Source organism: Gambusia affinis, linkage group LG15, assembly GCF_019740435.1.
Source record: "Gambusia affinis linkage group LG15, SWU_Gaff_1.0, whole genome shotgun sequence".
Lineage (NCBI taxonomy): Eukaryota > Metazoa > Chordata > Actinopteri > Cyprinodontiformes > Poeciliidae > Gambusia > Gambusia affinis.
Window position 1 is genome coordinate 20,724,648 of NC_057882.1, and position 17,221 is coordinate 20,741,868.

Sequence of the window (17,221 nt, forward strand, 5' to 3'; positions counted from 1 at the left end):
ATCACAGCTTTTTAAATGCAAATCCTATTTCCTCAGCACCGCCTGATCAAATCATAATAAATCCAACTTAACTTTGCATATTAAAATAATCCTGGTGGGCCGTCAGTAATTATCTCCATTTAATGTGTGAAGATCCAGAATGCATTTCCTTTAAATTCAACAACCAGCCTAAACACAGCCTGATGGTTAAAACTGAGGAGGAAGAGGGCAGCAGAGAGCTATGTGTTTGCAGAATTCAATTTTATAGTTTTATTTGCTCATAAGATGTTCCCACCGGATCCACAGCACAAGTTCAAAACACATCAGTAATGCAAGTTGTAGTAATAGGAGCTTGACAGAAAGAAATAACGTGAGCAGTCTAATTATCTTCATCAGCAAAGTAACAAGATTCACTAAAATAATCTGATTACATTTATTTAAAAAACAAACAAAAATAAATCACTTGTTATGCTGCCATATTTACAATGCAGGTTAAACTAAACAATAAAAGAAGATGTTCCGTTTATGTATTGATTGTTTGCTGGACATGTAAAATAATACAAAAGTTACTCTAAATCTGCTTTGCTCAGAATTATTACTCAGCATTTCAGGTAATTTCTCTAGTCGTTACTCCAAACCTTAGCTCCTGCTTGATAACATCTCAACTCTTGTGTGTCACCAGTAACTTTAAATAAGCATATTCTCATCTGAGTCACTGTCAGTTGTGTGGGCTCAAAAAATAAATATGAAATATGCTGTGGTGTTTCCTGGATTGTGTGTTTCTGTGGTCTGACAGGGAAATGCTGCATAAGTCAGTCTCCTTGTCCTCCCACTCTGTCTCTGGGAATGATGCGAAGCTCCGAGCCATGCTTTAGAAACACGTTCCCTGCAACAGAGGACAGAGGATCACAGTTCATGTTGGGGATGAAAAAGGTCTTTTTACATTCACTGAAGCTAACAGAAACAAACCCACTCACCAGCAGCAAGCATTTTTTTAAACTCTCTCTCTCTTGGGATACGATTTAATACCGAAATATTAAGCACAAAAACCAAACTACTTGAGAATTATGGGTTTGTATACAAAGATATATACAAGTTGGGTTTAGACATTTTAGTTGGATTCAAAAGTTTCAACATAATAACACACAGAGCCTGTAAAAAGTATTCATAATTCAGTTTTATGTGATAAAATAGAGCTCATTTTTGTGAAGTGGAAACATTTTTTGAATAAAATTGAATGATGTACACAAGCATTTATTCTCCATTCAGTCAGTGGTTTTTAGGAGACAACATTCACTGTTAATCTTTTGGGGTATGCACAGTTAAAGAACAAGATTTTAGCTCATTAATCTATGCAAAATAGCTCACGCTCAGTCAGACTTTATTGGAGGGGAAGACCTTTTGAAAGAAATTCACAACTTAACTTAGGTCTGGATGATCAATGGATCATTTCGACACATAGATATGCTTCAGCCTAAACTATTCTATTACAACTCCACGTCTGTTTAGTTGCTATCCTACTTGAAGGTAAACCTCCAGTCAACTCTCAGGCTTTTTTGTTTTTTTTTCAGAATTACCACAACTTCTTTGGCCTTGCTGACAAAAAAAGCAGCCCCCTGCATAATGCTGTCACCACAAGGTTTCACTTCATTTCAGATGAAGTGAAACATTGACTTACAACAAATGTTATGTTAAAAGACATGAAATTGAATTCACACATAAGTAAGCACCCAATTTAATCCAATCACAAAAACAGATTGAAAGTCAGCTATAAAAAATCCAACTGGATCCTTGTTATGAGACAATCCATAGAGTTCAGTTTGCTACTCAAATAGGTGAAGAGAATTATTTTCAACAAAATCTGTATGAACACTGGGTATTTAACTCTGCAGCTGTTCCTAATACAGGACATATATGTGGCAACAGGAATGAGGAGAACGTCCTTCCAACTGGAAGAATCTTGCAGCTGAACCTGACTCAGAATGAGCAGGCATCTGGCAGCAACAACTGGGGCTTTAAAACAGACCACACATACAAAACACAGAAGGAGTAGCTCAGGAATAATTTCCATGTTAAGAAAAGTTTAGTTGGTGGCTACATTAGCTCATTTGAGTACCTCATCTAGGAGAAAAGCACCACTAAACAAATAAACCGAGTGTTAGACGTAAGACATCTGAGTCATTGCAGAGATGCTAGGCTAAACATGGTAATTCAAATGTTGGTCTCATCTGACCAGAGCCCCTTCTGCCACATGTTTGCTGGATTCTCCACATGTAGGGAGCTTTCTTCTTCTCTGTCTTTTATAAAGGTCAGATCGACAGTTTCCCACCTGCCTTGTGGATCCCTGCAGCTGTCATCATGAGCCTCCTGCCTAAACTTTTCCACAACATTATCCCAACCTCTCTGATGTGTTCCTTAGCCTCTACAGTGCTGTTTGTTCACTAATGTGCATTCAAAAAGGACATCTCGTTCTTCTAAAAGAACATCAGTGAGCAAGAAGCAAAAATGTTCTCTTAAAAGAACATGCTGTTCTTTTAAAAGAACATTAGTGAACAAACACTGATGCCTTCACAGAACAGCTGGATTTATACTGAAACTAAATTACACACATGGAGTCTATTTACTTAGGAAGTTCTGAAGGCATTTGTTTGAACTGGGTATTATCAAGAGATATCACATTAAAGATGGAAGCTGGGTAAATATAAATGCCTCACTTCAAAATTAGATTAGTGTACATTTTAAAAAAATCCCTGTGCATAAATTTCCCTTTACTTTCCTATCTTGAACTACACTCTGTTGGTCTTCACATAAAATCCAATTAAAATGCATTAAAGTTTATTGTAAATTGCTGAAATATGAACAAGTTTGAATGATTTCACCAAGCACTGTACACCACAAATTGCAACATTGATTTCTGTTGTTTTCATTGTTTTTTATTTTACAATATTAAAACTACAATTGGCACAATTTAATTTATTAACAGCCTCGTTGAAACAGTGGAAATGCAGAGATTTAGCCTGGTCAGAGTACCCACTTGGTCCAGGCCTATTGCTCTGAGACCTTTTGTTACGCCTCAGAGAAGCAGCCTAATGCCGCTATGCCAGGCTGATATGAGAGAAGTGTGTGAGAAACCCAAGACTAAAATTACATTCGATCAATTTCAGCTGTGTACTCAGTTGTGTGAACGTGAAGAAAAGCGGCTGCAGTGGGAGAAAAAAGTCAATGTGACAAAGGTGTCTGAACAGAGGCTATTTTTGGCCGCACACAAAGCAGAGTAGTGTAGATAAAAAAAAGCTGTTGTGAAAGTCCAACACAACATACCTCTATTTTTTTGTTCCTATCAGAACAGACTCCACTTTGCCTCAGGTTGAAGCAGGCATTATCTCACGCTGTATTATGCAGAAAACCCAGTCATCTGTAACTACTGTTTGATGAGGTTGATGACTTGAATAAAGAGAAAGTTGAACCTCTGGGGAAACACCAAAGAGGCTGAGATATAGATCACATGATTCAGTTGGGGATAACAATAACATAAGAAGCTGGAGTGACTTTAACCCAAACTGACTTGTTACCTCCACTCCTCTTGCAGAGAGGCATCAATGTAAGTTACATTTAAATTCTGAGTAGGTGTGCCTTTTCTTTATACTTATGAGTCACTGTACATAACATCCTACTTTTTAGAGCAAGAACTGCAAGTAACGCTCACATAAAGGTCTTATCTTTTAAGCATGCATAATTTAAAAGGCTTAAGCTTATTTTACTGAATTCTGAGGTAATACGCATCACTTTTATTAGACTTTTTAAATGGTTTGGGGTGTGAAATTAGCTACTTGCTGCTGTTTCAAAAGAGGAGTCTAATGCAACCTTTTCGTGATGAACCATATTTTCAGTGGAAGACATATTGAGTCTGGAATAAGCCACTATCTGTAAAGCTGTTAGATGAACGACTGAGGTCTCCCACTGTATTGATGGATCTCTGGGAGGAATATGTCACCTTCAGAGCAGCAAGGCAGCATACATATAACAGATTTTTTACTTGTGTCTTTATGAACTTTGATTCTTGGATTTGACTTTCAACATTTTTGCCTTTAGAAATATTCTCTGACAGAGTTTGGTGCAAAGCAGTGAGATGTAAGCAAATATCAGAGTGGGACTGAATGAATACATTCTGACTGTGTGTGTACTCAATGATCCTGAAAGGCAAACAACGATGCATGTTTTGTGTGACTCACAGGCAGAAACTTGTCAACAACACTTTGGTGACACTAGAGTATTTTAAAATGGATCTGCACAGTACTTATCAGCAGCAAGTATAACTATAGCCCACAACATTAGAAGGTTCTCCTCTGTTTCAAGAGGAAACAGAGGAGAACAAAAAAAGAAATACATGATAAAAAGTCATCCTGGGATTCCACTGTAGGCGCCCAACAACCCCCCTGATCCCAAAAAAGGACACAAAAAAAAGAAAAAAGAGGAACTATGCATACATTTCCCACCGTTTCAAATTATGCACTACTTAATATTAATCATAACATGCAATTACAATTAAATATATTAAAGTTTGTGGTCATAACATGAGAAAAGAGTCATTTTAACTGTTAAATATGATGTGCATAGCTTTGCCAGGAACTGTTAAAGAACTCAAATCTAATTGCAACACTTGTCAACGTGGGTAGCTTCTATTTCAGTTTCAAATTACTCAGATCAGTAATACAAAAATAAATAAATAAAAAACATCCTTTGTGATGCATCTCAAACTGAGATCACAGTTTTGTTTTCTTTATGATTTTACAAAAGCAAATTTTATTTATTTACCCAGATATGAATTTGAAAAACTAGTTATAACAAAGAAAAGCTAAAAGGAAAAAAAAAAAAAAAAGATTTTCATTGTCAAATACAGCATTTTCAACTAAAATACAAGCTTTGTATTTTTAGTCAAAAACATGAAAACAGAAATTTGGTTAATTGTTTTTTTTTCCTACTCAACATAAGAAAAACATAAAAGCAGCAACAGTGAGAATATCACTGGAATAAAGCTTTCTATAAAACTAGCTTGGAGGGATTTCAGACTAATTAACAATGGAAACTTTTGATAAGCATTTTATTTTTTTGTTTCTTTTTGTGACCATACCAAGTGTATTCCAAGTTTTTTTTTCCAAATCTTAATTGAAGTCGTGAAAAACAAACCTCAAAAAACTTACTAACCATCATTAGGAATTGGAAAAAATATTAAAAGAAACCCCCAGAGCTGATGGGGCTTCCATAAACAACAAGAAAAGCTCAAATTTCCAAATAGGATTTTTGTTAACGGGATAAAAACAAATATGTAAATGGGCTATTTGTTTTAATGAGCGGAGAAAACAAAAGCGGAAAAACATCATCATAGCTCACCTGCAGTCTGGGCAGGGTTGATTCCTATTCCATCTGGAAAGAAACACATAATGTGAGCAATGACAGTTGTCATGCAAATAAGCTGCAACAGAATGGCAAAGTGAGTCACCAACAGGCAATTCTATCTTGACTAATAAAGACCAAAACATCCATTCTGATCAAAGCAAATCTGATGCTTGATACATCAGTCATATTGAAGCCATTTAAATGCAAATTTTATCTTATTACTATTTGGAAAGACAAAATAGCCAGAAATGCACCAATTTCATATTGTCATTTAGATTTCTGATGAGAAAATCCTAATTATGGCTGCATCCAATTATTCTCTACAAAATATACCAGCAATAAACATTTCCCACCCAATTTTGGTTTCAATTAAATATAGAGGACGACATATCCTACAGATACATTTTCTGTTTTGAATTCAAACATTGCCCTCTAAAAAAGCATGGTGATTCACTGAAAATCTACAAACAGGGTGACCCTGTTCAGTAGGACTTGGAATTTTCAAAAAGTTTAAATTAAATAGATATGGATCAACAGAGATTTTCACAGATGGAAAAAATAATCAACTAAAGATTAAGCTTTCTGACCTAATTTTCTAATGATTCCTAATGCTGTTGAAACATATTGATCAATTATATGAATATAATCTGTGACAATTATTTTGATTTTCTATGTACATAGTAACAATTTATTTTATGGGGATCATATTAAGAGTTCAGGACTGTGTACTAAACAGGCTCAGATGCATGTAAAATAGGGTGAAAGACTTTTTTTCCCTATGGCCTTACCATTTGTTATAATGGCACTGGTTGCTGATGGCACTTTGAACTGTAAAAAGGGAAAAAAAAGATTCATGTAATCACACCATTCTCAGCAGTGAAATTCTGAACAGAAGTCTTTTTCAATGTGTCAGCAGCAGAAAATTGTAATTGCTAAGCAATTTTAAATGTGCACAAAATTAGATTACTTGACCTAAAGACTTAATGCAAACAAAAACACATATTTGGGAAAAAAGAAAAACCTCTACGAACTGAGACTCTCAGTCAGGAACACTTTGGGAAAAAACATGCTGTTGCAATGTCCCGACAAGCAAAGTTTGTGAAACATGCAAAAAGAAAATGTGTTTTCAGAAATTCCTTGTACTTGTCAAAGACAAAAATTGCACTAACACACTTGGTGTGAGAAGCCGAGAGGAAAAAAGAAGCCGGGCTTGATTTATGGGAGAAAAATCGGCCAGCCTGGTCACACTAAAGGCCATACTTCATTGCTCAGCGGAAAGAGGATGAGAGCTGGAGGGATTTGCAGAGGGGAGGTGGGAAGGAGCAGTCTGGCACCAGAAAGATAAGGTTGGCTAAAAACTGTCCACTGTGCAACTGTCAGGTAATATAAAGGAGAGTAAATGTGAAATACAGGTAGGGTCAAGATCAGCTATTTAGTCTTTGTTTGAGTGTGCTAGAGTCACCATAAATGAAAACGTCAAATCTAAAACCATTTTTGTGATCTCATATCTGTCTAAATCAATATTTCAGGAAGGGTTTTACCACGAGACACAACATCTAAATGAGCACAACTGAAATTGTGAGACAAATTCTGGGAACAGCCTTTGACAGAATAAAAATGATGAAAACAATTTCATTTAAAACAAATTTATTTTGTCCCATCACTGTCCCTCTCTGGGGCTGTGTGTTGTGGTGTAAAGAAAACATCCATGGCAAAAACAAATCTCCATCAGTATGCTGGTTCATAACTGAACTAAATTAACACCCTGCCAGCACCCTGGAAAAACAGTCAGTAAAAACACTTGTAGCTTAATCTCTCTCTGGGTTTTAGGACTCTTGTCGGTTTATACAAACACAACATGGAAGAATATAAGTGATTTCTTTTTTCCAAGATCTGGATTGCTTAAAGCTGACTCAAGATAAACAAATCCATCATTCCGTCACCTACTAAGTACTTAATGGTTAATCTTTTCAAAACGGTTTCCAACAACATCAACATCATTAAATGTTTATTTGATTATTTGTTTTCAGGTATGCAGGACTATGTCAACTAGATTCCCCCTCCTGCTGTCTGTTCTTCCAAAAAAACAGCAAAATGACAACACTCTCCTTATACCAAGTGCTGCCAAATGAAGTCATCTAGAGAAACTTTCGTGCAATTATTAGATGGATTTTTGCTCTGAAACATCTGAATCAAATAAATTCAATCAGGAAAGGTGGGCTTTCCAGGATTTTCTCATCATGACTAGCAATGATGACTAATTTGCTAGTCATTGCCTAGCAACGAGTCATTTATTTGATTGAGAGGAGGGACGCAATGACAAGTTAAATGTTAGTAGCTGTAGGACTGGCCTGGGTACCCATGGTTTTAGACCCTAATTTTTGTCATGTTAAAATATTCCAGGTATATCATTTTGGACACGGTTGCCATCACCCAAATACAAGAAGGCAAAGGCAGGCGTCCAAAATGTTTGTGTTTAAACTCAAACATTTTAAGATTATTTTATAATAATGCATCGTTTGCTAAAGATCCAAAGATTTAAGAGACTTTTTTTTTTAAATTTCAGAACCCTGCTGGTGAGCAAATATTTTAGACAAAATGCAAGCTTACCTCTTCAGCTGCAAACTTTAAAACCGCTGTGAAAGGTGTGCTTTCGGGGACACTTAATCTGAAAGAAATAAACCAAAGGAAAAGAAAAAAATATCAAAACAGAACTTTGATGGTTTTATACAAAAATAACAGCTGTCAGAAAACTCCCAAGGATACAGCAGAACAAACACACAGACATTTTAAAGTTTGTTTGAGTTAAATTGAGACAGCCAAGTGAGATAATATAAAGAGAGCAGACGTCATGTTGGACACAGTTTGGGGTTTAGTTGCATTAGGGAGAGGAAGGCTATTAATTATTTATAATGTTTGCGTCATGCCAAACAACGCTTACAGATTACACAAGTTATCCTGAACCAATACGCAAATCCAACACATTAGCATTTTTAAACGTCCGAGTAGAGGAGGAACTGAAAACTAATGTAGAGTTACATTTCTGGTCTCAACCAATTGACAGAAACCTTCCAACTTTCAAAAGGAGTGACACAATGGTTGGTTACAGTAGTTAAAGTTTTTAGCATCACTATAACCAACAATTTTCCTGTAAACTAAAAAATATGTATTACACAAACCTGTATGGGAGAAGAAAATGCTTATACAATTTTCAAGTGGCTGGTGCCCACTTGCACTTTAATTTTCCTCCCTGGCCTTATTTTATTAACGATAAAATATATTTAGCCACAACATCCAAGCACATTTGTGTCTAGATTAGAGCAGGGTCAATATAAGTTTCAGTAAGTTAAACTAAACACTTAGGATTTTTTTTAAAACTGATTTAATATAAAACGTGATGTTAAAATGTATTTAAGCAATTCACCTACATCTGGGTCTTATTGACCACATCTATTATGTGGTTTATAGCTTCTTATTTGCGCTAAAAATTAAAGACCAAACAAACCTCACTGCTATGCTTCCAAATTAAGAAAAAGGTGTACAAATCCAAAGGTATCGAAGAGTCAAAGCTTAAATTTAGGATTATTAAATATAAAGCCTAACAACAGTTTTCGTAAAATACCAATAAGTCTGTAGAACCTTTTTGACAAACGTTCAGAAAACTACTCGCACTATTAGTCAAGTCAAAGGATTACAAAAAATTAAAATTAAAATCCAACGCTTGGAGCAAACTAAAAAAAGGGACTACTCCTGGTATAACTTTCGCAGAAGTGTTTCTTTTTTTGATGGCTGTACTCAACAGCTATCACGCTGCTTCGTAAACTAGCCTATTGACAAGATAGTATTACTTCCACTGCAAACTGTAACTCAAAATTATTTAGAGCAAAGAGGCTGGGGGGGAGAAATCACAATAAACCACAGCTGTGAGTGCTGAGCTGTCAGAGAACTCACACTTTGTATGGCAGCCGGGGGTCCGACGTCAGCGTGATTTTAAACGTTACTTTGGACCTAATAAGGAGAATGAATAGAGCGGTATTAAATATACGGACAGGACACTGACAACAATCTCTGTTCTCTGAAAACATCAAACAAAAAAGAGATTACACTCACATCTTTTAGGTGAGGCGGCTCCTTTGCAGTCTATTTATCCAGACCCGGAAGTCAGAAGGACCCGTACGTACACGTCATCATTTTGATGCTGAAACATATTCAGCGTTGTTTTCTGGAGTCACCAAGGTAAAAACATGTTTCTGCCATTATAATATTTTACTGAAAAACACTTAAAGTGTACTCAAATTTAAAGGTATTTTTCTCCTCCCCCTAACGTACAGGCATTTACAGCAGACTACTAACTTTTACCGTAAAAAGTAACAACAGTGCGCAGACATTTATTACGTGCTGAACTTCATGTTTCTATTTTTTCCGATCTCTTAGTTTGGGAGAAAATATCACCATGTTAGTTTGTGTTGCTGAAAAAAATAATAATAATAATTGCAGATCAGAACCTCAGACTGCAAGTCAAATGTAAAAATACCCTTGGAAATGTTGCACACCTTCATATAATCATGAAACATTTATGTTAATTTTTTACCCTTTAGTGCTCATTTAAACACCACTTCTATAACACAACTGAAAATGCAATATTAATCCCAGATATTTTTCTATTTTTGCCTGTTCGGTCATGAAATAATTTTTTTCCTATATCATACGATCCCAAAAGATTTTTCAAAGTGAAAAAAAGAAATACACTTAATCTTTGTCTACCATAGAGATAAGCATGAAGTTCTATCTCTAAGCTTGAGAAACTGCTGCAAGGAAGCAGTTTGGGATTTAATATGGTTCCCTGTAGAATCCATTTCAACAGTGATAATTTTAACTGATATGCTCAAAGAGCTGGTGAGTGAGCACTAGATTGCCTTGTCTGACTAATTCTGTGAAACATTGACAAAATCGAAAACCCCCCCCCAAAAAAACAGTTTACTTTTACTGTTAAAGCCCTTCTAAATAGGTTTCTGAAGTAGTGGATAGGAAGAGGGACTGAAGTACTGCAAGCCTTGTAATGACAGTTTACTAAGAGAATAGGAGAAGACTCTTGGTGATGACTCAAATAAAGTGCAATTACTCAGACACAACCTTTGGGATTGCAGCAGTGAGGCATTGCCAGAAAAAAAAAGAGTAAACCAAATAAAAAGATGTTGACTGGAAAAAGAACAAAATTGACAATGTGTGCTGTAACACATGGACGCATATAGTTTGACATTTTTATAGTACTAACGGTATACACACTGTAAAGAGTAACAACAGTGTGCAGACAGAGAAACTATTATAGACACTGACATATTTAAACAAGAAAAGGACAGAAATAGACGCAGTGGTAATAAAGCAGTCACACTGAAGCTACTGGTTTGATCTTACTCTTTTTGATCGTAAAGAAAACCACATCATAAGAAGTGCATTCTGCACAGAAATGCACTTTTATCCCCTCCATGCAATGTCCTAATCTACAATTCTACAGAAGAATTGCTTGCTTTTAAGGTTGTGACGATTTGTTCCTCATCTGGTTAGGACAGATTTTTCAAAGTGGAGAGGCAGAGCTTTGAGTACATTGTTCAGCAAGCACAGAAAAAGCTCATTAACATATCCAAAGCAAGTCATGTGGGGAGAGAGACAAAATGCCAATGCCAATTATACTTCCAACATAACACTGTCGTCACTGTTAATAGTCCTGCCTATGTTTGTGAGAATATCCAATATTGGCAGAATATTGGATATTGTGCCAATATGTAGAAGAGCATATTCTTCTATATGTTCTTCTGCTGCATGTAGAAGAACAAAGTCTTCTGCATGCAGCATATGTAAAAAGCATTGGTGTGTTTGCATTACATCCTTCTGAGCTAGGTTAGCTAGCGTTTTATAAAACATAGACAGGTGTACTGCGATATTACCTATAATTGTGTGCACTTGTATTCAAATTCTTTGTGATGTTGTAAGAGAGGCTTTCAGTGGAGGCAGTACAATGTTCTGCACTTTGAACACATCCTCAGTCATCCTCAAAGAAGATGAGAGAAACTGTCAAAAATGTTAAACTACGGTAGCTGTTTCCTCATTACTGCAGCCCTAGTAGAAGACACTGCAAGAAAATATTTCAGTGTAGATCTTAATACTGAAAAATGAAAAAAAAGTTTTATTTACAGTTGAATTATGAGTATTAAATAAAATGGTCTTACTACATGTTTGATCGAGAATCTTATAGAAACCACGATTTTGGTCGAAAAACAGGAGAAGCTCTGATGAATTCCTACATGGAATCAAATATCTATCTGTCTTGGCATCTTCAATTAGTAAAAATTGAAATTGGTGGGTCCCAGAAAATAAAGGCTAGTCCGAGACAATAGCAAACTTGTTTTGTCTTAAAGTAAATCCAATTGCAAAACATCAAAGGTGTTTATGCAATCACTACAATAACAAATATTTGACAATCTTATTACTATTATCCTATGAAAGCAAATTGAATTTTGCATAATTTGTTTTGATAGTTAGACCACCTTTCTTCTTTTGTAGACTTCTTTTGATATTCCCTATAAATTCTTCATGTTGGATTTATTTGCATCCTGAGTTGCTCATCACTGAACTCTATTAAATAATATCCTTGATATTTCACAATGGGTGTTGACAGCATTTGGTTCCTCAGCACAAAACATGCCAGGAAAATGCTAAGTGTTTCTTTTCAGAGCTACAGCCTGATTACAAAATCAAATAAGTCATCTGCTCAGAGTTGTTACTTTCCAATTAATTTGAAAATATTGGTGGCAGCTCGTAACGCTATCCTAATCCTAGACTTACTGACCACAACAGTACATTGCAAGAATGTTCTTATCTTAGATGACTCTAATTGAAACTGCAACAAAATTTTCCAGATGGCCTCTTTGCATATTTAACATATTTATAGCTTTATAGGGTTTCACTTTTGAAATATATAACCCAAACAGCCATCTGCTCTTGACAGAGAGGTACTTCAAGATTTATACTTCAATAACAAGCTTCTGACCTTCTCAGACCCTGCTATTTTTGAAGGAACATTGAAGTTATGATTGGATTTAAAGCCGTGCGTCCTCTTATCAAAAATACAATGTTTGATTCTTGGACCATGCTGCATGTATACCCCTTTCTCTGCACCCTTCTATTTACTGTTCAAAAAAGGTCACTAGTGTGCTCTCTATATATATATATATATACCTTTAACCAGTCGGTATACATATAATTTATTTATTTTGTTTACAAAAAACATTTAAAACAAGAAAAGGTAGCACTGATGTGTATGAAAAATGTGTATCTATATTTTTATTCAGTGCATGTAAACTTCTGTTTTCAACTTTTGTGTCTTTAGGTATCTAAGAATTTTAACTAAGCTTTAGTCCACAACTCTTTTCTTGACAACTTGACTTCTATTTTGATTTTAAACATAACTGAAATGCTGTAAATTAACCTAAACCCAACCTTTAACCAGTCGGTATCATATTTTTGTCATCCTAACTTTCCTAAAACAGTAACATGTGTGATTTAATCACTTTTTACACCGTGTACATAACGCTTCTTTAAAGTGTGTAATTGTACATTCTTTTTGTTAATATACAATATTTCAAAGGTATTATTGAAATGCTTGCACTGATAATTAGGCACAAGTAGTTTTCATTCTAACAAAACAAGTGCATGAGCCCTTAATTCATTATGAAACATAAGCATGAATAATCACAAGTGAAAAGCTCCACACATGCACCTCAGTTCATTGACCCCCCTCTGTCACTCTTCTAATGTTTACTTATTTTGCATAATCCCCCGCAGACTGAGTTCTAATTAAGTTTGAGCACAGTAATAAGTCGCTCGGGCTGTGTTAACACACAGAGGGCACAAAAAGCACATAGCCAAAGCAGCTTTCTAAACTAAGTTCAGATGTTTCTCCAGGGAGCATCATACAGTGACATAGTGGATGTTACTTCTGACTGAATGACTCAGACACTGCCCACAGTACTCCACCTGATGCTCTGAAGTTAAGATTATTGATAGATCTCCATAACCTCTTTATTGCAAATGAATTTCCCAGACAAGTCTCAGGAAACAGCATATCACCCTGCCTAGGTACACAACCCAAAATGGATCACTTATGTATGTAAGTGGAAATGTGAATCATTGAAATTTATTCCCTTTCTTTCACAAAACACCATTACCAAAACCTAATGATGCACAGGAAAATAATTATGTTTTTGCTCATACTCTACGAGTTTAGACCTTTCAAAAAACCTGCTCATTGATTTATTATTGATAGACAAATATCGTTTTAAATTTGTAATGAACTGTATTTCTATCTATGGTTGACAATTCCTCTCTGTAATAAATATACATCTCAAAACTCAGCACGACCTCCACTGTTGATGGGCTGCACATAATTGTAATTTCCTGTCAACAGCGTATCATTCCTACTGACAGGCTGGTGCTCAAGCAGCAACTGACTAAAAGGGGTGTCAAAGCGATGTTAGCGTGGAAGTAAAGCAAAGGGCAACAGCTAAGTGCAGACAAACATCCATTTTAATTACATGCTTCGTTCAAAAATAATCAGATGTTGCTAGGAGAAGCTGCAGAGTGCATGCACAAACCTCATCATCTATTGGCAGGTGAATGAAAAGTTTACAAGCAGTAAAATAGGCAGAAATCTGGATAAAATTTTGTTAAAATGAAGAGTTTATCCTTTTAATAAAAAAAAAGTTAGAGCAAACAATTAAAACAAAATGGTAACTATAAACTTATTCTGTGTTATGGATTATTTTTTCATATTTGTTTAATTAGATTTGAGAAAAAAGTCTATCACTCCACCAAGTTCTGGATCTTTCCTGGGATCTACCAGTATTCCTTTGGAAGTATCACACCATACTTCCCAAGGATGAATCGCAGGAGGCATCTTGATGAGGTGCCAGAATGACCTCAATGGACTCCTTCAGATGGCGAGAATCAGTGGCTCTACTTCGAGCTCACCTTGGATGACGCAGCTCCTCACCCTAGTTCTAAAGCTGAGTCCAGTCCCCTTATGGAGGAAGCTCTTGCTTTGCATCATTGAAAAACCTTCCCTGTCTGCATGCTGCTACTGAAGTCCATATTTAGCAACTCTTCAGAATTTAGCTCCCAGTTTGTCATTTACTGTCTTTCTTTCTCCTTCATCCTTCTTTCCAGAACAGCATCGTCTGCTTTGCTCTGCTCACAGTCAGAGCAGCCTCTTAGAAAAATCAGTGGCTGCAGAGCAGCAATCAGGGGGCTTAACTGGAGCTCCCATGCTCTTCAAATTCTGCAAAGGTTACCAAAGGTAACAACAATTTGCAGAATCAATACAAATTGTATTGTAATATGAAGCAGTTGCAATTCATAAATTGATCATTAATATTTCCAACTTCCTAGACTCCAAACTCCCTCTGGTCAAGATGTTTATGAATCTGCCATTCCTCATGCTTCTTTTCTTAAAAGTAGATGATGGATGTATTTTTGTATATGTGTGTGCTAGCACGATCAGTTTATTTGTGTCTTAGCTGCCTTCAGAACATGAAGCCTGAAGCATTAATTAGAGTCTCTATGATTACAGCTCAGTCCTCTTCTGCTGTCATTACACTCGCTTATCCAGACATAGCCAGGACCGCTATATTTAGAGTTGGAACATCATTGTCTCTGCCAAAACTCAGCATCACAATTAGTCTGGGATGTGCATTAGTGACACCTCTAAGAGTGTTTGTTCATATTTTGAAGCCGTTGCTGTAAAATGTTTCTATAGTGTAGGAAGATGCACATAAACTCCTGGGCTGTGCAATCTTTTCCGCCTACACAGCCCCATTTTATAATTCAGTTTGTATTAAAAGAATAAAATCCGCTAGAATTGCAAAGTTTGCGCATTAAGTGGTTTCGGTCCTTTCCTTACTATTGCTACAGATTTTACTGGGCTTTGATGTTTATGCAATCTTAACAACTATGTAAATTACAGTATATTAGTTATGCTGCAAGTGATTTTCTAAGGGATTAACCAGTCAGATCTGTGGCTCTCCCTCACCCTCCCAGAGAAAAAAATGGAAGAAACTCTTGAAGCATGTTATTTCCAGTGGTCTTTTTCTTTACTCTTCTTTTCTTTTTAAATGCAGCAGGTGAACATTTTGGTTTCACTGAGAACATCCAGAAAAGTAAATCCACCATAATATGACGCACATCGTGTTCCTGCCGGATGATTATTTGTGTTGAGCAATGGTCTCACTTCTGCCTATGAATTGTTGACGAATGCTAAGTGCTAATACTGCTGTTATGGCAATATTTACCAATATTTTATTTTATCAAATTTTTAATTCTGTTAATCGTCAGTATAATCGATAGATTACTCAATTACTAATATAATAATTTAGCATGGCTCTTTGTGAAACTGAAATGTCCAATTCTGTAGTAAACCCAGTCCTTGTTGAATTATGTTGATAGGCAATTAATGTTATAACATAGGACATGTGACCAAAACAACTCATGTGGCATTACCAGGAACATGTTTCAAACTTTATGTAACAACAGCCCAAACATTGAGGCAAATATAAAGTACAGGCTGAGATTCTAGTGTCCTATTGCTCCATTACCAACCAGTATGCACATCTATGTGATTCTTCCAACTAAAATGTAAACAAGCTCTTCCAACCATGGTTTTAACCAAAGGAATTTCTTTGCATAAGAGATTAAACACTTGAAGAAACAAGAAAACACACACAGTTGTGTTCCACTTAGGTAATTAGGATTAGAATGAAGAGGCATTACAACTGTTTATGGTACATAAAGGAAAATGCTGGCCTACTTAATGCCACGTTCATAACATGTTTGAATTTTTAAAAGCAAAAAATATTACACTGGCACCTCATAAATAGTGAACTTAAACATAGGCAAATAGACCTGATTCAAATGTCTGCTTTGCAAAAAAATGGGCATATATTGTTTTTGTTTTGCTATATGATGTTTTCACAGGACCTGAAGGGATGTGACACAACTTATTCAAAAAAGAGGGTGAATCAGTTAAGATTAATCTGTGTCAAAATAGGCCTTTGTTCATCATATTTATATTGCTTACTAGTATCTTTGACTTTTATTGATTTTTATTTACCAGACCTATTCTTTGGTCTGCCTGTTTCCTGTTTCATAAAACATAATTTAGTGTGTTATTTCAGTTACTTGATTATGGCTCATCATAGTTTTTTTTCATAGGTTTTTCTCAGATGCACTATGTTTCTGGTTATGGGACTGTATCAGGAGGAAATGCACTGATTAAAACCGTCTCACCCGGCTTACAGGAAATATTACATTATCCACAATTTCTGAAACGAACCAACCACAGCATTCATTTCTGTTGTAACTGAAGGCAAAAAGACTTGATTGTGTCCTGCACTTCACAAGAGCTTCGACACCTAGAAATAGCCAAAATTATATTCTTTGTGCAGTAATCCATTATCTTCAATTACATTGCAATCGTAACCATTACCATCATTCTCTTGAGTCTGGTGGGTTTGCATGTGTGTATGTGTGTGTCGGTTTGAATGATGTATGTGGAGGGGAGATGTTGGCCTTTTGTAAAATTGGAAAAGATCTTACACTGCATTAAACATAGAATATTGATGGCCACTGTCAGCTGCTCACGGGGGGCATTGACTTCCCCTAAAGGACAACTCTGTGAATTGCTGCTATATTCATGTATAATTTTTATACATTAAAATTTTCAGCAGTTGGAAAAAGAAGAGTTTATCATCTGTTACTTAAAAACAGAAAACAAATAAATCTTACCACTGACATA

At 35.8% G+C, this 17,221-nt stretch overlaps 1 protein-coding gene across 2 annotated transcripts; it reads right to left on the reverse strand.

Annotated features, from left to right (window-relative positions):
- Positions 1 to 223: 223 nt before the first annotated feature.
- On the reverse strand, positions 224 to 9,641 carry ufm1 (ubiquitin-fold modifier 1). 2 transcript variants are annotated; one of them, XM_044140002.1, is made up of 6 exons: positions 9,487 to 9,635; positions 9,328 to 9,384; positions 7,987 to 8,044; positions 6,165 to 6,204; positions 5,371 to 5,403; positions 224 to 865 (listed from the first exon to the last, which is right to left on the reverse strand). In XM_044140002.1, coding segments are annotated over exons 1-6 (264 nt in total). In that variant the 5' UTR covers positions 9,489 to 9,635; the 3' UTR covers positions 224 to 791. The 2 variants fall into 2 exon arrangements, with proteins under 2 accessions (XP_043995937.1, XP_043995936.1); XM_044140001.1 differs by lacking the exon at positions 224 to 865 and adding an exon at positions 885 to 3,448 and having other exon boundaries at positions 9,487 to 9,641.
- Positions 9,642 to 17,221: the final 7,580 nt, after the last annotated feature.